This window comes from Pipistrellus kuhlii, unplaced genomic scaffold, assembly GCF_014108245.1.
Source record: "Pipistrellus kuhlii isolate mPipKuh1 unplaced genomic scaffold, mPipKuh1.p scaffold_m20_p_8, whole genome shotgun sequence".
Taxonomy (NCBI): Eukaryota; Metazoa; Chordata; class Mammalia; order Chiroptera; family Vespertilionidae; genus Pipistrellus; species Pipistrellus kuhlii.
In genome coordinates, this window is record NW_023425584.1 from 6659862 (window position 1) to 6681691 (window position 21830).

General features: G+C 47.7%; 1 protein-coding gene across 8 annotated transcripts in view; it reads right to left on the reverse strand.

The window, feature by feature from the left end:
* TENM2 (teneurin transmembrane protein 2) overlaps positions 1 to 21830 on the reverse strand; it is an 867288-nt gene that overhangs the window by 39943 nt on the left and 805515 nt on the right. For 7 of the 8 annotated variants that reach the window (XM_045577000.1, XM_045576998.1, XM_045576996.1 and 4 more), the window contains 8 exons: positions 19783 to 20044; positions 18806 to 19073; positions 15101 to 15244; positions 14464 to 14713; positions 7708 to 7728; positions 4339 to 4571; positions 2833 to 2987; positions 269 to 1143 (listed from right to left, as the gene is read on the reverse strand). In XM_045577000.1, coding sequence (XP_045432956.1) covers positions 269 to 1143; positions 2833 to 2987; positions 4339 to 4571; positions 7708 to 7728; positions 14464 to 14713; positions 15101 to 15244; positions 18806 to 19073; positions 19783 to 20044 — 2208 coding nt within the window. The remainder of the gene's footprint in view (positions 1 to 268; positions 1144 to 2832; positions 2988 to 4338; positions 4572 to 7707; positions 7729 to 14463; positions 14714 to 15100; positions 15245 to 18805; positions 19074 to 19782; positions 20045 to 21830) is intronic. The other variant, XM_045576997.1, reaches the window with a different exon arrangement.

Below are 21830 nucleotides of genomic sequence, written 5' to 3' on the forward strand. Positions count from 1 at the left end.
TTTCTTTTCTTTTTACATATATTTTTATTGATTTCAGAGAGGAAGGGAGAGGGGGAGAGAGAGAGAGAAACATCAATGATGAGAGAGAATCTTTGATTGGCTGCCTCCTGCATGCAACCTGGGCATGTGCTTTTGACGGGAATTGAACCTGAGACCCCTCAGCCTGCAGGCTGATACTCTTATCAAACCAGCTAGGGCGAGGGCCAGCTCTGACGCCAGCTGGGGTGGGGTGAGTGCTCTTGGGGCATAACTGTATAAACCCACTTACTCATAGAACGTGGTCCATCCCGTCTCGTCACTCTTGGTGGCGAGGAGGCCAGTGCTCCCATCGTAGGTCATGAGGCCGAGCTCCAGGGTCTGCGTGGCCACGACCTTGAGGCCCCCGTTGGTGCCCACCGTGAGCGTGATGATCTGGTTGTCGGGCATGAGCAGGTGGCGGGCCACGCCGCTGCCGTCCCGCCGGATCTTCAGGGAGTTCCCGCTGTTGTCCACCAGCTCGGTGACGTGGTTGTCCGCGCTGTAGGTGAAGTTGTACAGGTGCTCCCCGGTGACCAGGCTCACCGTGTGCTGGTGGATGCCGTCGGCGTTGAAGACGTACAGCTCCTGCTCCCCGGGGGAGGCCGCCTCGTACTGGTTGAAGGCGTTCAGCACGGGCTTGTTCTTGCTGACCGCCCTGATGCGGATGTTGCCCAGGTCCGCGAGGTAGATGGTGCCGTCGGGCGCCACGGCCAGGGAGGACGGGGCGTTGAGGATGGCGTCCGTGGCGTAGGCATCGTCTCCAGAGTAGCAGTTGCAGTTGACATCGTTCTTGCAGTCGCAGTCCGAGGCGGCGCCAGCCAACAGGCAGATCTCGCCGTTGGTGGTCACCTGGCGCAGGCGGTTGATCTTCTTCTCGTCCGTCTCAGTGATGTAGAGGATGCCCGTGTGCGAGATGGCGATGGCGCTGGCCGACTCCAAAGCCGAGTGGATGGCCAGCTTGCTGAGCGAGTAGTCGATGCCCGGGACCTGGCAGTGCATGGGGCGCCCCGCGATGATGCTCACTTGGTGGTTCTCCGTGATGCGAAGGATGACATTGTTCTCCAGGACGTACAGGGAGTTGTCCATGGGGTTGACGGCGAGGTCTGTTGGCCACTCCAGGCGGACCTGTGGGGCACATGGCGTCTGGTTAAAGAACAGTGTCTAATGTGCCCGGTGTTTACCTGTATTGGACACTTGTGGGTTTTTTGTATTTTTTAAAAATATTTTTGATTTCAGAGGAAAAGGGACACACAGAGAGAGTAGAAACATCAATGATGAGAAAGAATCATTGAGTGGCTGCCTCCTGCATGCCCCCTATTGGGGATAGAGCCTACAACCCATGCATGTGCCCTTAACTGACCCTTCAGTCCACCAGGCTGACATTCTATCCACTGAGCCAAACCAGCTAGGGCCACTCATGCTGGTTTTATGCAGCTGGGGAAAAGGACTTTTTACTAACACCCCAGATGAAGACCCGCCCATCATCAACCCTTTGCCCACTGCCCATGATGACATACACAGCAGAGAAGAAGAGACTGTGTAATACATGTCTCTCACTGCATCGTCAGCTGTGGCTAGAGCAGGTCACCAGCTCCCCCAGGATGTTCTTCTCAGCCCCAGGTGACTGGACCAGGGTCAGAGTTGTCATATACGATTTTACCTGTCATCCACTGCCCAAGGGGCTAATGGGACCCAGTCCATATCCTGCTCCCCGAGCCGTGGGCCAGAGGAGGCTGTGTTCATGTTAAGACAACCCCTTTATCTAATTCTCAGAAAGAAGCCGTGTGGTTTGGAATGTGACTCTGACTCAAGGGCAGCTCCAGCCCAGGCTTGCCAGCAAATTACAACTTGGGTGTTTGCTTGAAAAAATAAACTGGCCAGTCCTGGCCAGTGTGGGTCAGTTGGCTGAGGCTCATCCCATTCACCAAGAGGTTGCTGGTTCAATTCCCAGCAACCTCTTGGTGAATGCCTGGTTTGCTGCCTTGATCCCCAGTTGGGGGTGTGCAGGAGGCAGCCAATAAATGCTTCTCCCTCATCCATGTTCCACTTTCTCCCTCTCCCTCTCCCTTCCTCTCTTCTTTCTCTTTCTCTTCCTCTCTCTCTCAATAAAAACATTAAAAAAAGAAAAAAAGAAAAAAAATGAGCTGGGCAAAACACATTTCTTTGCCAGTAGAAAGCTGTCAATTTGTTATAGAATTTAGCTGAAATTAATGAGGTTGACTGAGGGTTGAAAAGGCCCCTGTAGGAAAGGTCGACATGTACGCCACGTTTGGAATCCATATGATTCGGTCCAGTTTCCCGGGCTGTCCAGTAGTGCGCGCCTGTGCTCTCTGCCACAGCAAGAGCCCGGACTAAAGAATATCACTTGGGGGCATCGTGTAGAGAGCTCTGCTCCAGCTATGGCTGCACAAAATAAAGGTTTATGTAGTGAGGATGCAATCATGTCAGATTAACAGGGAAGTTCTGATGGACGTATAACACTGCACGGTACATTCTCAAACCTGTAATAACGATGGAGAAGAGAGGCAATTACACAGGAACTCCTACCCTGTAATCTGCCACGGCTGCAGTAGCACCAGCTCCACTTTTCTGAGCAGAATTTCTCCCCCCCACCTCTTCTCTCTCTCTCATCCTACCTGACATTTCCCAGTCTGTCTTGCTGCCTAGTTCATCTCAAGCCTTCTGCAAACACACCTGTGATCTCTACCCATTTCTCCCCCTTCCCACTCCACTCAGACAGGTTGCTGGTGAGAACTTCAGGCCAAGAACCAGGCGTGGCTTAGTTAATGATGAGAAACAGAGAGAGAGTCCTACCTGGGCCACGTCCATGCTGGAGTCACAGCTCAGTGGCCGGACGGCAGTGAGGTCATTGGAGCCCAGCAGGGTGGAGATGATTCCATTCTGGTCGACCTTCCGGATCATGGTAGCATCAACGAAGTACATGAGGCCATTCTTGTCTACTGCGATACCTGAGCAAGGCAAACAGGGGGAGTGTGTCTCTTGGCAAGGACCAGGGCTTGCGGGGTGAAGGTGGGGATGCCCTACTGGGCCTCCTCTTCTGGGACCCTCCTGAGAGGTTATTACATGCAGAGCAGTGGTGCTCAACCCTCTAAGGTAGGGGTGTCGAACTCAATCAGAGAAGGGGCCAAAATCTAAAATCCAGCCTAAATCGCGGGCCGAATGGTTTACTGAACAGTCATAAACTGTCATTGTGATGGAAACGCAACGGAGTGCAGTGATGACAGCGCGGTGCGGGCCACATTGCAAGGCCTGGTGGGACGGATTTGGCCCGCGGGCCTTGTGTTTGACACATGTGCAGTCTAAGGTGACCCCCTTTCTCATGAGCACTGCGTTGAGATCTGCATAATTCCTGGGGTGCTGGCTGTATCATCACTGAACTGCAGAACAAACCTTGGGCTGCCAATGAACCAAGGCTGCAAATGAATGGATGGGGAAATAGCGTTGCATCTGTTCTTTTTTGGAAAGAAGTTATTTCCCAAGTTCCTTGCTTGAAAAATTATTGATGGTAAATTACTTGACTACCCTTCACGACTGATTGCAACACTGAGATTGAGAAATAATGATTCTTGCAGCCACATACTCCCCATTCTGAGCATACCCTCCAGGAAGCATTCCCCACGAAGACTTGACTTCACCCAGGACATCAGCAGCTTGGGGGAATGCAGGTCCCAGGACCACCCTCCCCGCTCAAGGTACAGACAGAGGCTTCTATTTCTTTTCATCTTTATTCTAATGCCCACACCCAATGCTTCTTACCTGCTGCTTTCATGGTAGCTAAAAATGGTGACAAGAACTGGCCCTTCAAACGACTGTCCTTAACCTGACATATCTATTCCTTTTCAAATAGAGACCCATTGGTTCCAAGAACACCCCCCCACCCCCCCACTAACCCCAGGCTCTTGCTGGGCATTTGTAAAATGTCGGGCGCTGTGCTTTAGACTCCGTGTGCACTATTGTCTAACAGGAGCATCTGGGAGAGGTTGGAGGCCACCCACTGGGCTCTGTGCTGTCTGCAGCCCACACAGCTGGACCTCTGGCTCCTTTCCACTCTGACTGGCTGTAGCCAGAAATCTCCGGGAGCAACCACTTTCCACTTGTAGCATATGTGGGTGCTGAAGTTTACTTAAAAAAAAAAAAAAGACACTCCCCCACACACCACAGCAATGGATCAGAGTTAAGTTCTCCTAGGGAAAACTGTGCTTAGGTGTGTCTGGGATCAGCTGAGTTCCAACAAGGAGAGAGCCATGCTCGTGGCCAGCTCTCTCTCTGGGGCGGGCTTCCTTGCTTTGCAGGCGTTACCTCGAGGGCTCATGAGGGTTGCGTCCACAGCCTTCCCTCCGTCCCCGCAGCGGGCCTCGTCAAAGGGCAAGCATTGCTCTCCAGTCCCTGCCACGACCTCCGAGTTCCCGGCCAGGTCTTTAGCTCCACTCAGGGACTTGACTCGGTAGATGCGCCGACTGTTGGTGTCAGACACGTAGAGAGAGCCCGACACGGGGTCTACGGCCAAGTAGTACTTGTGTGCTGGGTTGTTGCTTTAGTGGGAGAAACACAGAGAGAAATGGGAAGGGGTGATGCAGCTGGTCTGCTCGACTGAAGAGATGACAAAAATCCTAGCAAGACTAACCATAGCCAATATCTTTCCACTTTAGTGAACTGGAAAGAATCTACCATATTAACTTAGTGCTCTCATACACCATGGTTTCAGCTACTTTTTTCTAATTGGGCTTAACCTGTTCCTGGTGTCAGAGAATCCATCGCTTCCCATCATGCTGGAGTACCATTGCTTCATTTAGCCGATGTGAAAGACCCCACTCTGGTCCTGCCTTTGTGTGTGTGTGTGTGTTTTGTATGTCAGCCTCCTTGATCCCTCCGTGGGTTTAACATGTTCTCAAGGGGTTCTAGGGACACTTCCTTGGGACAATGTTCTCTTTTTAATCTGTGCCTCCCCAGTGCCTCTGAGGTACTGGATCAGTCTTCCTGGTTTTGTAATGGGAGACGCCCCAGCCCTCAGCCTCAGCTCTTCTCTACTAGTTCTCAGTGTGGACACGAGTCAAGTTCGTGTGAAGGCATGCGATGTCTTGCGGATACCATATCCCAAATCTGAATTACTGGGGTTGGAGATCCAGTTTTTCAATCATGGGTAATAATGTGGTCACAGGTATAGACCATCTAGATGGGCCAGGGCCCTAAGCCTCTTCAGGAGATAAATACCTCAAGTGTGTGGAATGTCTTAGAAAGACATGAAGCCTCAGAGACCTAGACCTCTTTCTCTGATCTCCTATGTGTTACTGACCAGGACAGAGTAAAATTTGTAGACTTGGCTCAGGAATGCGACACAGAAAACTCAAATTCAACTCTGACCTGGCTTTGATAAAACTGGTCTCACCTATCGCCACCTGTGGAACAGCCACACTGTCAAACCATGGTGATCTTAGGTAAGACTTCGGGCTCTGCTGGTCCTAGATTCCTTGTCATGGAGAAATCAAATCCGACCACTCTCATGTTCCTTTTGGCTCAGACCCTACCGCTTCTTCCCTTTGCACTGTCTGCTGCTGCTTGGAGGTTGCAACTAGATTGGGCGCTCATGCCCCTCCCGTGCTGGCTACTAAAATCACTGTCTCCGGGATGCAAGCAGTGAATGTTTCTCCGCCCTAGTGTGACAGATGAGGTTTCGGTGCCTGATGCCTAAAATGAACACAGGCTTTTTATTTTTTATTTTTTAAAGTTATTTTTCAACTGCAGTTTGGCATTATGGGAAGGGAGGAGCTGGGAGAGGTGAAGGGTGGGCGAGGGGGGGTCACAGTGTTGGATGCGTGTCCTGTAGACACCAGCTAGTAAACGACTAATTAAAACACCACCGTTTGAGTTCTTCCCTGATTTAAGGAAGAAAAGAAGAAGGAAGCTATTTTTAAGAACAATCTGTGAAGCGAGACCATCTTTAATTCCAGCTTCTCCTCCGGCTGCTATGAAGACACATAATTGAACTAGAAGTCAAGGTCTTTCTAAAATTCCAGCCTAGATAACTAGTCTGGAAGGGAAGGCTGCCCGGATCCCGTCCTTTCGCTTCCTTTCTTCCTTTCTTTCTTTCTTTCTTTCTTCCTTCCTTCCTTCCTTCCTTCCTTCCTTCTTTTCTTTCCTTCTTTTCTTTCCTTCTTTTCCCTTCCTTCTTTCCTTCCTTCCTTCCTTCCTTCCTTCCTTCCTTCCTTCCTTCCTTCCTTCCTTCCTTCATTTTTTTTTTTTTTTTGGCTATTAAGTCTTTAGAGAATATCCATATATATTGTACAAAAGAAATGAGGCAGAAAGGGAGATATTCATGCCACTTTTAATTAAATGCTGTACTTCTTTACTGAGTGGACAGTAGCTGGCGTGGCCAGCAGAAGGATCGGCGTTTTGCACATCTGTGAGCTAGATTAATTAATTCTGGGCTTTCTAGGGAGCCTGACTCAGGCTTTCCACATCTCTGGCAGCGAGCAGACAGTTGAGGGTGTGGGGCCAATTCTTGCTGGAACCCTCTTATCCCCCAAGGCCTCTTACTCATTTCTTGCAGGAAAGCTCAGCGAGGTGCACAGGACATCCCTCCACTTCTGTGGCGAGGGCGAAGGGCCAGTGCGGTGAGTTTGAAGGGGGATGTCCCTCCAGAGTGCTGCTGCTTTTATTATTTGACCCATTGGGGTGGCTATGACCAGCCAATTTGGGGGTGCCTGAGAAGGAGGCAGAGGACTCCCCCAATGCCTTGCAGCTTTCCCACTGACTGGGATGACTGTGGGTGTCTGGACTCCACCCTTTGGCTAATTTGGACCTAACAGCATGATCGCCTTTCACATTTCATTTTAAGGTGTGAGGGAGAGGCATGTCTCTCGAGTATTAAAATACATTTCCCTTGAGTATTAAAAAGTGTTGCTTTTTCTCTTTTCCCAAGTAAAAGTGAAATCATTTTCTTCCAGAAAGCTCATGCTTCATCCGTTTCATTGCACCCTGGACTTGTCCTAACTTTGTAAGGGGAAGCTCCCCAGAGCCGTAGGCACACATATATGTTGGTACCAGTATGATTTTAAATGCTAACCTTGGAGCGATTGAATGGCAAAGGATATTGAGACAAAAAGTACTTGGTCTGTATCCTTCATACTACTTAAAAAGCAACTGAACACCATGAAAATCCCCAGTGCATCCAACTCTTGGATTCATTGTGACCAGCAGATTGACAATTAACTTGTTTTTTTTTTTTTTTTTTTTTTTTTTAAATGACCATCTATCCAGGGGGGGAAATCATTAATGAGTTGAAAATGAGTTTTTGACCCGTTTCCAGTTCATTAAAGCTTTTGTGAACCCCGTCCAGCATTTACAAAAGCCAGAAGTTTGTCTCAACTGTGTAGCCCAATTACGGACCACGCTGAGCAGTCAGGATAAAAGTTCGCTGAGGGTTCATTATCTTGCTTTTGCATTTCCCGGAAATTCTAATTACTGTCAGCTTATTTGGTTGCTTTTTGACTGCATTTCATAATTGCCAAAGCTTATCGTATCTACAACACACAATCAGCACATAAAAAAGTGACTATATTTGGTACACAAAAATACACAACATTACATAAGATGCACGAAACAGAAAGCAAAGACAAGGAAGCAAAACGAACCATATCAAATGATACAGGAAAGAGTTTTTCGTCTTACCTATGTTTAAACTCTTTATTTCTTTATAGAAAGAAAACAGAAGGAAAAAGAACAAACAGTTAGCTGAAGAACTGATGATAAAACAAACATCACATTTTTGTTTATTACTATTATTATTATAATTATTATTTTTAATAAAGGGACTGAAAGTAGGCAGTCTTTTTCTACCCCACTTTTAGCTGACAGCTTCTGGCTCAATTTCCTGGGAAGACCCCTGATTTGGAATTCTTCCTGGCCATTGGAAAAATCTAGGCAAGAATGCTTGAATTCCTGGACCAGCAATGTGGCTGTTCCGCAGGTGGCAATACGTGAGACAGGTCTTGTGGCCAATGGAGGGACGGCAAGGAGGTGACCTCTTGCATGCCAACACCTGCTGATGGGTGATGGCTGAGGTGGGACAGAAGTAGAAAGATTCTGAAGCCAAATTCAAGTTTAGCTATAAAGAGTACCGTGACTCATCTGTAACATCTGCCCCGGGTGTTGGGGGGTGGGGGGGCATCCTGGTGCCACCTGGGCCACCTACTTGCTATGGGTGCATGACAGGGTAGAGTCAGTACCACCCAGGAGAAAGTCCCTGCCCACACCCAACTGCAGTTTGGCAAACACTGTCAAACCCTGAGAATTACAACCATTTCCTATGCCTGCTCCCTGCCACCTTCCCTCTCCCCAGCCAGCGATCTTTTTAAATGAAATTCATAGACAATCAGATCCTATTGTCATTGGAGCCAAAGACCTTTCCTTTTTGGAAAACTAGTGAAAGTTTTGCTGTTTTTTTTTTTTGTTTTTTTTTTCTCTTAGGAACAAAAAGACACGGCTATTTCAACAGGAAAGTGGCCGGAAGTTAACCACATTAGAGAGGAAAAAAGAGAGATGCTGGGCCCCCAAGGAAAGAGAACTTCTCCCCATTCCTGGGGCCTCCGGGCTAAGGCAGAAGGAGCCCCATCCCCCTTTTGTTTAGGGCTGAGGGAGGAAACTTCAGGGAAAGAACAAAGAGGGTTTGAGGCTGACTCCTGCTCACCTGCTGCTCAGGCCTCTGCTGGGGGCCATCATTAGTGGTGGGTTTGCACAGGGATTACATTTTTATATTTTATTCCAATGTATTAGTTTTTGCAAAAAAAAAAAAAAAAAGTTAATTAAATGATGCTGATAACTCCTGAGCTCTGACTGACATGGTGCAATTTGAGATTCACTCTGCAAAGCCTGGTGCGCTGGGGCGGCAGCCGGGAGTCGGCGTGTCTGTTTTATATTGCTTAATGAAAGTGAAATATTATCTGCCACCAGTGGTAGTCATATTTGGCTCTTAATTATTGCAATATCAATTCCACTTTTTTTTTTTTTAAGTCAAGATTTTGTAAAAAGACTGGTTGGGATTTGGGTCTGCAGACTTGACCTACTTATTGCCTAAGAACATCTGCTTTAAGTTGATTAAGATGGTATCTCTGTTGAAGGAAGGAGAAGGGCAGGGATGGGGGACCATGTCATTGGGAGAACAGAGTCTGAACGATCACATGGATATGAGCTCTGGTGAAAGACTGAGGTCATTACTATTCCAGTCCAGGGCCATCAGCAGAGTGGGTACTTAGCAAGAAACCCAAATAACAGCATTGTTGGGTCTATGTATCCCTATTTTCAAAGCCTAGGCTTTGTGTCCGTGGCCTCAATAACACCATGCTTTTAGGTTTATGCTTTGAGGAAAAAGTGGTGTCTCAGGTTTAAGAATGAGCTGGATTAGTTCATCACACGGTGGAGTCTCAATGACTCCCATGAGGACCTTCAGGGTCTCTCCGAGTGTTCTCAGCTTGCCTTGCAGAGGGCTCATCAGGCTGTCTTGCGATTTATGTGTGTGTGCTTGTCCTAGTTGTGAACAGAAGAAGTAAATATGGACATGATTTATTCCCATGCTGCTGATTTTCAGGAAGGAGGCCTGGAGAGAAGTAGCCTGGGCAAATGGGTTCTTGAGTGATGGAGAGTGGAATGAGGCTGGGTAGACCCTGCCTTGGGCTGGTTCCCAACCCCTCATATTCTACCCAGAATTGCCATGCTGCAGTCAGATCTTGTCTCTCTCTCTTTTTTCCCCCCTTTTTAATAAAATAATTTGTCTTTATTGTTGGAAGTATTACAGATGTCCCCTTGGTTTGTTTATTTTTCTCATTGACCCCCCATCCTGCACCTACCCCTCCCAGGCCTTTACCACTCTATTGTCTGTGTCCGTGGGCTATGTACCTCTTGTCTTTTTCTATTCTAACACTCTCTGTGCCACAGAAGAGGGTGGAGTTGGAATGGCCACATTTTTTGTTTGTTTTAGTTATAACTAAACAAAAGTGAGTTGGGACCCACTTAGTTTACTTTTAGGGGGATGTGCTTATGTGGTTGCTATGACCTCCTTGCACCGTCTTGTTAGATTATTGCTACACACACTGGTGAGGAAGGACCATCAGGAATGCCCCTGCCTGCTGAGCTGATTCACCTCCCACCATGATAGGAAGTGCCACGCCCAGGGTAGAAGTCACATTGCACTATTACCAGGACATCAGTGACAAGCTGGCTGAAGAGTGTTGGTCCCAAAAGTATTTAGATTATTCACTGCACACAAAAATCTGAAATGCCCAGAAATACTATAAAAGAAGCTTGATGAAGTTTTCCCAACGTTGATAATTCTAACAATTTTCCCGACATTTCCCGTAATCAATCGTGAACATCAAAGAAAAACATCTAATTTGTCAGTAATCCAAAGCAACTTTTGACCAGCTGTACCTCAGGCAAGACTGAATCTCTCTTTTAATAGATAATGACGTTACAAAGTCATTGTCATATTATGAGACAACCAAAGAGGATGCAGTCAAAAAGTGTAGGAAAAAAGTATCCTGGACATGTAAGAGTAGTTAATTAATAAAAGATTTTAGGTTATTTGTCTGGATTTCATGATGCTTGGAGTAACTGTCAGCTTTTCAAAATCTGCAGTTGCTCTGGTTTCTTTTCTCATCCTAAATAATTTCAATTTCATTCTGAAATTGCATGAAACCCAGATCTGTCTTTGGTAAAAGAGCTTTGAAAATAGAGCCAAGAACAGTCCAAAGTTTTGTGGTGATATTGTTGTTACTGCTATTCTGGGTGCTGTGCTATATTTGGTCTCCTGACCTCCGAGTTTATACCCTGACCTCATAGGGAAAGTGTCTGCTCCCTAACTACAACCGCCTTCCTCCTGAACATTCCCTCCCTGAAGAGCTTCCACAATGCAATGATGCCAATAGCACCATCAGAATCTCAGCACGGGAAGTGTTTTAGTTGAAATAAAACATATTAAATATCATAATATAACTTTATATTTGGGAAAATTTTAAAAAATAGACTTTAAAAATATTATGGAAAGTACAAGAATCTTATGTTTGCCAAAGGGGCCATATTAAGAAAAGGCATCCCATCCCTTTATCAATTACTGCCTTATATTGGGGTCCAATTCCTAAGATGGTCTCAAATTGGGGGGAAGGAAAGATTTATCTAGATTAAATATTCACCCTAAGATGGCAGTTAGTGACTGACATTTATTCTGCTACACGAGACTCAGGTTTTCTAGGAGTCACCTGGAGAGGGTGATAGCTATAAGAAGGGAAACGGGCTACAACAGGTCATGTCAGGCTTGAGGGGGAAGTGAATGCTGAAAATGTCTCCAATGCTGGTGGCATTGAAGAAGGCTTTCCCAGCATTAGATGTCTTCCAGGTGTGCCTCCATAGGCAAAGGGAGGGAGAAGAACAGCGAGCATGATGGGAGCATCTAAATAAAATTCGGATTCAGAGGCACGCCTCTGGGGTGGGTGAGTGAGAGAGGGATGGGCACTGGCTCCTGAAATGAAATCATTCGGCTGCCAGCTCACAGTGGAGAAAAGACATAAGCAAGACAGGTCTCTCCCTCCCTCCTCTCTCCCTTTGAAGGTTACTGTTTTGAAGAGCGGGGATTGACAGCCCTTTGTTTTCAGGTATGTAGTGGGAAGAAAAGAAGAATCAAACCAGTGTTCTTGTAAAAGCTTAACTTCTAATCATCTCTGGATACCTGACTGATGAAAGCAAGAACACATCCAAAGGCAGTTAAAAAGGAAAAAACAACAAAAAAAACCAACAAAAACCATATGGCTGTTGAGGGCAATTGGTAGTCCCATGCCCTCCAGCTGTGTCATTGTCACCACGTGGGTGTGGCATGGTTCTGGATGGGCTCTGGGCTGGTACCCATACTGTGGACTCTACAACTCAAGAGACATGGAACCAAGGGCAAATTCCAACCAGGGGAGCTGCTGGTGTGGATCAGACACTACTCTAGGCATCAAGGGGAAAAGATACCCAAGCTGCCTGCTCCACAGAAACGCACACACTAGGGCCCTAAGACTTACACAGAAATACATCAAAAACAAGGCAGTAAACACTGTCAACTTTTGTGGAAAATTAGACAGAAGTGACCCAGACAAGGCTGAGAATTATTTCCACTAAGGAGATCGGGTTTCAAGGAAGAAGGGGCCTTCAAACGGAGCCTTAAAGATGGTCTCGGTGATGAGGTAGGGAGGATATTGTAGGTAGGCTGAGGGGCAGGAGCCAAGGTTCGGAGGTGGGAATGCAGCTGGCAGGTGCCAATTGAGTGCTGAGCAGGAAGAGCAGCGACAAGGAAGAGGTGGAGGGCGACAAATGCCAGTGGGAAGTGTGACCCTCATGGGAAAGCACAATGCTACCGTCAGCCCCTGCCTCCTCTCCTAGGTCTCCATGACCCACAGGAGGCCCAAGAAGAAGAGGGCTCTCCTGGGACAGAAAAGGAAATAAATCTCTTGGGAAGGGGACCTACTCAGGGAGCTGTGGGAAAAGTAGTTTGTCTGGCTGCCAACTTGGCAGGTGGAGTTTATCCAGCCTCTTCCATTTTTGCCTCCTTTTTCCTCTCCTTATTCGTCTTTTGGTTATGACAGCCTCTTATTCACATGAACTCCCCCTTTGTCTTTCTGTGGTGTGGGTTGCTGGCTTTTCTAGAACACAGCTTGAATTGCCTCACTGCCTGGGTGCCCGTCTCAGCCTGGAATGGCTGCTCCTTGAGCTTTGGTTTCATCCCTGTCTGGACCTCAGAGTCCAGCACAGGCGTGGCTCACCATCACACTCAGGAAATGTCCTTTGGACCACAGAGGTTTCATCCTGCTAGGGATGGAGCTGCTGTTCTCTCCTCTCTTTTTATCTCTCCAAGGCCTGGCACAGTCTCAGCTCCCAAGAATACTCAGCAGCACTTCCTGGTGCTCAGGCCATGGATCTCTCTCCCAGAAGGGGCCTCAAAGATATTAAAATGCAAGAGCAACCTGTGACTTCATCTAAGTCCTGCCCCCGGGAGCTGAGTAGCCAGAATCATCTCTAAAATAGTGCAAATCAGATCACATCAACTCCACCACTTTCTACTTCCGCCTCCAATGGTTGTCCATTGCATAAGAATATGATCTCTTCTCATCAACATGATATTAAGAGCCTGAAGCATCAGTCCCTTCCCTACTTCTCTGACCCCCTTGGACTCTCTCTGAGACACTCCCCTAAGCTCACCACCCACCCGCCATATTGGATGTTATTCGTCCCTTAAATAAACCAGGTTATCTGCTGATATTAGGGCTTCTGCACAACTTCTCTCTGCCTGGAACCCTTTCCCCCAGATTCTCTCATGGTTGACCTCATCATTCAGGACCCAGCTCAAATGTCACCTGGTATGAGAAATTTTTCTGACCACTTTACCTTATGTATCTTCCTCATCCCTCCTCCATCCCCACCATAATTGATATCCCTTAGCCTGTTAGGTTTTTCTTAAAGTATTTAATGCAACTTGAAGTTATTTTTTAGTTGTCCACATGATTTGAAGTTCCCCTATCAGACCACAAACACAATGTCTAGGACTTTGCTGGTTCCTTTCTCCTCCTCCCCGCCCCCTACATCCCCACCCAACCAATCCCAGGCACAGTATACATCCCCCAAGTATCTGTTGAATACATTTCTCCCCTATTTATAGATTTCATCTCTCTCTACTTACAGATCCCTCTCAAGGTTCAATGGCCTGGAATCAACTTCCCTGGGAAGAGACTTTCCAAGAAACTCTGTTCAGCGCAGGGGAGTCTGGGCTTTAGACTTAGCAGCAAGCACTGAATCTACTGGGGAAGGGGGCAGGAGTGGCCTAGCATGGCCCATTCTAAGTCATCCTAAGTCACATCCCATTAAATGTGGGAAAATGCAGAGGATTCACAGAGCTCACCCCGAGAGCTGCTCAACAGAAACGTGTGAACCAGTAATTAATTATTGGTGGTTCTCAGACGTTGACAGGCACAGGAATCTCCTACCAAGTTTGTCAAGGACAAAGGACGCCTGGGCCTCTAGAATGACTGAATTAGTGCCTCCGGGGTTGGGTTCCAGGAATCTGTATTTTTAAAAAGTGCCCGTTTAGAAACCACAGAAATGGACCAACAGTTCTCTCACTGTGTGGTATGTATTGGATTCAGGCCGGGGGTTTGATAACACACAGCTTCCCGGGCCCCAACCCAAACACCAGGTCTGATATGGCTTTCCTTGTTTGTAACGAAGGTATGACAACTGTCTGAAATGCCTGTGTGGTGTTTTATAGCTACACAAAGCCTTTCCCCAAATCCTCACTGGAGTCCGGTCCTAGGTTCGAACCTCAGCCCCTCCCAGGGAATGCCCATTCTCTGCAGAAACCACAATGCAGCCACCAATTACTCAGAAGGCCGTGTGGCCGCTTACCGTAACTCCAAGATGCTGGTCACGTTGCGGGAGGGATAGATGCGCCGGATGTAATTGAAGTCGCCAACGAAGAGGCTCCCATCCACGCCCACGGCCAGGGCCACGGGCGCCAGCAGCTTGTTGCCTTCGGCCAGGCCGTTGCAGCTGGGGCAGGAGATGCTGCGGCGGCGGCCGTTGCCCATGATGCTGGTGATGATGGCGGGCTGCTGCGTCAGGAACTGGTTCTCCCCGGTGCCCTTGTGCAGGATGCCTGCGGGCGGAACAGAGGTGGCTGTGCAGCCTCGAGAGAGACACTCCTACCGGCCTGCTGGGGGCACGGGACGTGACGTGGGGAAGAGAAGCCCTAGGAAATGTCCATCTGATGTCTTCCCTTTGCTGAGAGATGGGGCGGGCAGGCCCCAGGGGTTGGGCAGGATAATATTTGCAGAGATAATTGGAAAATTGTGAGATACATGAAGGCGGACAGTCTGGGAGGACCAGCCCCACATCCTTTGACATTTCAAAAGAGAAGATGGGAAAACCAGTGAGTATTTGGGCATTGGATGAAACTGGCCGAGAGGCGGGGAGAGATTACTGATGAAACGGAGAGGGTCCAGGAGAGAGGTGGCTGTTTGCGGGAGGGAACGTGCTCACGTACCGCTCTTCACATTGAGGATGTGATGCTTGTCCAGGGACCAGCCGCCCAGGTTGGATGGGTCCAGCTCAAAGCCTTGCAGCAGGGCGGTCCTCTTCTCCCACAGGATGAGGCTGGGGCAGGTCTCATACTCGAACCCCACCGACACTGGAGGGCGAGAGGGGAGGGCCGGCGGGGACCGGGGAGTTGACTGATTACAGCAGAGCACGCCCCAGGCCCGGGAAACACGCGTTCACCCCAAGACCCAGCCCGCTCCCAAATCCCGCCCCACGGAGGCGGCTGATTGCTTTTCTCCTCACGATCCCACACGATATTAAATTCAAATTTCAAGCTGAACTCAACCTTGAAACTTTACACAGGAGCACTCCGTGGGGATGGAAAGACCTTTCCGAAGAGGAGCTGGCTTTCAGAAATGACCCCAGTGACGCGGGAGCAGGAGCTGAATCATTTAAGACCTGATGCGGCTCTCCTTCTGAGAGGGACGGGAGAGACCATGTCCCCCAGCCCACTGTTCGCCGCGTGCATTTATTAGAGTTCCGTTATTTATCTGCAGTCGCTGGGAGAAAGGCCTACGGAAGCTTAGTGGCTATTCTTACTGATTTCAGAGAAGAAGGGAGAAGGAAAGAGAGAAACATCAATGATGAGAGAGAATCATGGATCAGCTGCCTCCTGCACACCTCACACTGGGGATCCAGCCCACAACCTGGGCATGTGCCCTTGGCTGGAATAGAACCTGGGACACTTCAGTCTGCAGGCCGACACTCTATCCACTGAGCCAAACTGGCTAGGCTTAGTGGCTCATTTATCAAGAGGCTGGAGGCAGCAACCTGGCTGAGTGGCGGCACTCGGAATGCTCGCTCTAGAATCCAGAGGTGCTGGGTGACGCAGGCACTGGACCCAGCCTGGCAGTTCCAGGGCACGTCCATGGGGAACAGAATCCAGAAACTACAAAACCCCCTTTCTGTCTCTGCCCTCCCCCTGTGTTTGCTGCAGGGACAAATGGGAGAGAGAAGCGGGAGATAAAGGGCTTAGTCCTCACTCTGCTCTGGCTCAGACCTCCTTGTGGCTTCCCTCTCCCACATGGAAAACAGAGCGAGTAAGGCCTTCATTTCTCAGAGACGTAAGAAGGAGACACGAGATAGGATACCAAGAGGCCGCACATTTTTAATTGGAACGCTGCTTTCGAAAGATGAGCCCCTGTTATTATTGCGATTCCTACTACATTAAATTCTCAACTGCGTGTGTCACCTTTGGGGATTCTCGCAACTTCTTTTAAATCCTGAGATATAGGAGTGTCGATAGGAACAGAAGATGCGTTTGATCTTTTTGAGTAAAACCATATATATCCTACCCTGCCCTCTGAAAATTCCAAGAAACAATGACTGCCCCAGCAGCAGAGAGAATTGCTAGTGGCTGGCAGTGGCTTTGAAATATGATTTCTCATTAAAAAGAATCAGGGCTCCTGGAAGATATAGCCAGAGCAAGAAATGAACAAGATGAGGCCCGGCCACTTTATCACACCAGATAGAAAGGAAAGAACAAAAATCTACTGGGGTCATGTTGAAAGAATTTGGAAGTCAGTTTGAAGAGGCTTCCAAAGATGGTGCAATCTGAGCATTAGTAAAGAAAATAACTTCCATGGATAGAAACTACTATATTAGAGACAGTTCACTCTGAGTTCAGAGTAGTATTTTTATTTTTATTTATTTTAAATATACTTTTATTGATTTCAGAGAGGAAAGGAGAGGGAGAGAGAGATAGAAATAACAATGATGAGAATCACTGATTGGCTGCCTCTTGTATGCCCCCTATTGGGGATTGAGCTTGCAACTCAGCATGTACCCTTGGCCATAATCGAACCTAGGACCTTTCAGTATGCAGGCTGATGCTCTTTCCACTGAGCCAGACTGGCTGGGGTCAGAATGGTATTTTTAAACAACATGAATTTGCCACCATTAGAGGATGTTAAAGAAACAGACTGACTTATTATACTGAAAAATAGTAAGTAGAGAGAAAGAATCAAACATTTATCCTTACTTTCTTATTTGAACTGTATCTCAAATAACCAAGCAGTTAAAGAGAAAGTATCTCTATATGAAAGTATTCTAGGTAATAAAGAAGCAATGCAGAATTAAAATATTAATTTGCAAATCCTAATGGCCTAATCAATCCAGGCAATAAGCATCAGTGTCCGCTAAAATCACTAAAGGAAAGACCAGCTGACATTAGTTGTCATCTGATGAAGACAACACCACCTATCAAGTTGTCCTACTTAAAATTTTAAAAATTAAAGAATAAAATACCTAGAAAAAAATTTAAACAAGGACGTGAAAGACCTGCGCACTGAAAATTATAGGACACTGATGAAAGAAATTGAAGAAACAAATAAATTAAAATATATTCTATGCTCATGGATTAAAAGAATTAATATTGTTAAAATGTCCATACTACTCAAAGCAATCGACTGATTCGATGCAATCCCTATCAAAATACCAAAGGCCTTTTTACTCACAGAAATAGAACAAACAATCCTAAAACAAACCATAGAAATGTTGAGAAAGAACAATGCCATAGGCATCATGCTCTCTGATTTCAAACTATATTACAGAGTTATAGTAATAAAAACAGTATGGTATTAGCAGTAAAAGTAGACACATAGGTCAATGGAACAAAATAGAGAGCTCAGAAATAAACTCTTGCATATATGGTCAATTAATTAATGACAAAGTAGCCAAAACTATACCATGGGATAGGACGTATAGTCTCTTCAATAAATGCTGTTGGGAAAACTTGGCACCTATCTTACACCATATACAAAAATTAACTCAAAGGGCTTAAAGGCTTGAATGTAAACATAAAACCATAAAACCCCTAACACAAAACATAGGGTACCAATTACAATGAAAATGTCTGAATATGCTGGTTTTTTATTTTGGTAACTTACTACAACTTTTAGAAATCACAAGAGCCTGTTTATAAAAAGGAAAACAAAACAAAAAACCAACAACATAGGAATCTGGATTTTAATTAACCCAGATAGCTTTCTACCAGAAGGAAATTTTACTGGGTAGGTTGACATTAATCCACAGCCCACAACTCTTCAAAGCCTGATAATTGCAGGACACTTCTCTTGGGGGGTAAGGGGGGAAGGGGTGTCTTTCATAAGTGTGTGTGTGTGTGATGTGATCTGCTCAAAGGCAAAGCCTGAGACACAGCACGTGGCGTCCAGCTCCCCCAGTGCCAGTTTCTGATCCTCACGGTGCATTCTGGGTCATTTGCATGTGCTCACTCAGAAGTGAATACCTCTCTCCCCTCTCTTGAATATTCTCCTTGTCCACTGCGTCCCAGCCTCACTGGCCTCCTCGTTGTCTTCCAAACACACCTCATCCTCCTCTCTTTTCCTGCCAGGATGTCATCCCCCTGAGGAGCCTTCCCTGAGCGCCTTCGATAAAAGGCATCCCCAGTGCACACCACTCCTCCCTGGTACAAATCACCGTGTTAGCACATATCACTGCTTCATATTTTCTCATCCAATTTGGGTTTATTGTCTCAAGAAGGTCCATGGATGGGACTCTTGTCTGTCTCATGGACCATTGCATTTCTATCTACTAGAATAGTTTTTGACGCCTATAGGAACTCCATAACGATTGGTCAAATTAATACATGATGATATTCAAGCATCAATAGGAGTTTGAAACCCAAACATACCAACAGCATCAGAGAGTCCATAGACTCTTTGGCCGTACGCGTCAGTCTTGTCCCAGATGAAGGTGTAGGCCAGGTTGGAAGAGGCCTGGAATGACTTCTGAAAGAGGTGTCCCTCCACGGCCACCATCAGGTGCACCTTGATGAGGTTCAGGGGCACGGTGGACTGGGTCATGGTGATCTTCAGCAGCGACTTGTAGCCCGCAGTCCGGGAGCTCAGGTAGCGGAGCTTCACGTTGGTACCGGGGAGCTCAATTTCCTCGTGAAGGACCTGAGAACACGCGGCAGGCACACACACCACTCAAACACCCTCCCCGAAGCATCCCGCCCCGTGTGGAGGGCAAGAACCACTTCCCAAGACTGATGGAAACACACACACACACACACACACACACACACCCAAAACTTTATCCCACACCCTGGAGTGAAGGGGCTGAGGTTATGATTTCTGGATTAATAATTATTCTTGGTCACCGTTGTGTTTCTTTTTTAAAAGCCACACGGTTGGCAAAAGATGTAAATAAGAACAGCAGGCTTTATTGCTCGCTGCACGCGAGGAGGCCATGAGAGGCTGTAATTATATGAACCCGCAAGTTCCACTGACAATTGGTATAAAGCAACAGGGAGGCAATAATGTAATATGCCCTCTGTTGCAGCCCCGAGGTAGATCATTAAAGCGCCTCTTATCTTGTGTCTCTGTGACTAACAGGAACGAAAAGCGATTTGCAGGTGGGTTACACATCTGTATATTGTTTTATTTTATTAAAAGCCCTGGCGACTGCCAGAGGCTCTCACGGCTATCCGGAAACATCTCGACCATCCAGGGAAGATTCCGGTCTTCTCTTCAGTGACTACAGATTCTACTGTGTTCCTACTTTTTGCTTCTCCCCTTCCTATGGGTTTCTGGGAGAGACGGGTTGGCCAGCCAGGTTCGGTCAGGGCGGCATGGAAAGTCCTACCCTGGTTCTCGCCCTTCCTACCTGGGTCTCGGGCACGATGGGGTTGTGGCCAGGGGCAGCGCTGAAGAAGGTGGACAGCGGGGAGGAGATGATGATGGGATCTGGCCGGACAAAGCCGCTGAGGTCACAGCTGGGGATGGAGTTCTCCTCAGTCTTCATCACCAGGGTGTCCATGGCGTAGAAGCTGTTCCACGGCAGCCACACGGTGCGCTCCTGGCTCATGAACGGGGCTCGCTCGAAGTGCAGGGTCAAGGCGGCGCCCCCATTGGCGATCAGGTCAAACCTGGAGAGGAGGGAAGTGGGCTCCCTGAGATGGTGAACGCACCTTCAGGCGAGGCAGGTACTCTCTGAGAGCAGAGGGAGGGGCTGAGCATTGGGGGGGGAGGTGTGTGGGTAGAGAAAGAGCCTGGGCTTTGGGGCCCATGGGCTGGTTGGAACCCACACTCTTCCACTTACTAATTGCGTGTCTGTGGGCAAGTTACTGACCCTCTCTGAGCCCAAGTTTCTTCACCTCTGAGTTGGGGATAATTATAGCAACTTTACAGAGTGGCTGAGAGAATGAAATATTGTGATGAGTGCAGAGCAGGGGGTAGCTAAGCCTGGCCCATCCCCGTTTTGGTATAAAAAGTCTCCTTGGAATACAGCCATGCCCATCCAGTTACTCATCTCTGGAGGTGTTGTGTGCTATCAGAGTAGAGCTGAGTAGGTGTAACAAGGAACCGGATGTCATGCAAAGCTAAGATATTTGCCACTTGGCCCTTTAAGAGGTGCAGCGCTAGTAATAGCAAAATAAAGGCCACTCTTTCCAAATTAACTGGCGGGGAGGCTTTCACGGCGAGAAGGCTCGGTTTTAAGCGTTTCTCCTCCACTGGATCTCCCCCTTCTCAGGCATTTCATTCCTGAATCCCCGGCAGCTCCCGAGAGCCTGCGTCTCAGTCACACTCAGTGAAAACATATGACCCACAAGCTTTACCCAATTTCAGTAACACCTTTGGCACTTTAAGGAACGAACACAGTGCACATGAATACTGAGGTAGTAACAGAGCATGCGCAGTATAACTTTATTTATTACAGACTTGTATTTATACAGGGGTGGGCAAAAGTAGGTTAGTAATAATAAAGAATACAACAACAGATAAATAATAATACAAGGATGAACTCTGTTTTTGTATACTCATGACTGTACACCTACTTTTGTCCATGCCTGTATTTATTTGGGGGCATGTATGCTGCTTGGGATGGTTTTGTATGGGACGCAGAAGAGAGGTCAGTGTTTTGAAGGGAAGTCATGTCTAGTTGGTGTGACAGAATCACATGGCCAGTGTCAGCAGCACCCACCCGCCGCTAAACAACAGGGCCCCTCAGAGCACCCCCAAAAGCATCTTGTCCCTCCCATGGCTTTGCAACCTGGACAAGCCGCAGAGTCCCTGACCGGGAGCTTGGAGAGACAGCCTGGGAGGTGGAGTTGGGCCATAATTAGTCAGGAAGCAGCTGAGGGAGATGGGGCAGCATAAAGTGAGGACAGACAGCAGGGTGAGGTCTCAGAAATGCCCTCCTGTTTGTGCCAGGACTTTGCAGGCCAAGATCCCTGGATGCTAAGAATTTGCAAGGGCCTGAGTAGCTTTGCATGGCACACAGGCCTCAGAAATGTGTGTGAGACCTGCAGAGACGTAGCAAATATTGAGAATGTGGTGTGAACCAGCAGATTCTTCCTCAGGTTTCCCGGGGGTGGGGGATCGGGGGGCAAGTGAGGACAGGGCTGCAGGGGGCTGGAAATCTGTGAAACTACCTGCAAGGGTACTTTAGGACTGTGGTCAGCCAACTGCGGCTTTCGAGCCACATGCGGCTCTTGGGCCCCTTGAGTGTGGCTCTTCCACAAAATACCGCAGCCTGGGCCAGTCTATTTTGAAGAAGTTTATGTTTAAAAAATGTGGCTCTCAAAAGAGATTTCCATCCTTGTACTGTTCATATTTGGCTCTGTTGACTAATGAGTTTGCCGACCACCATGGCTTAGGACATTACACACTAAGACTGGAGAGTCACCAGAGAGAGGCAAGAAGCACATTTCA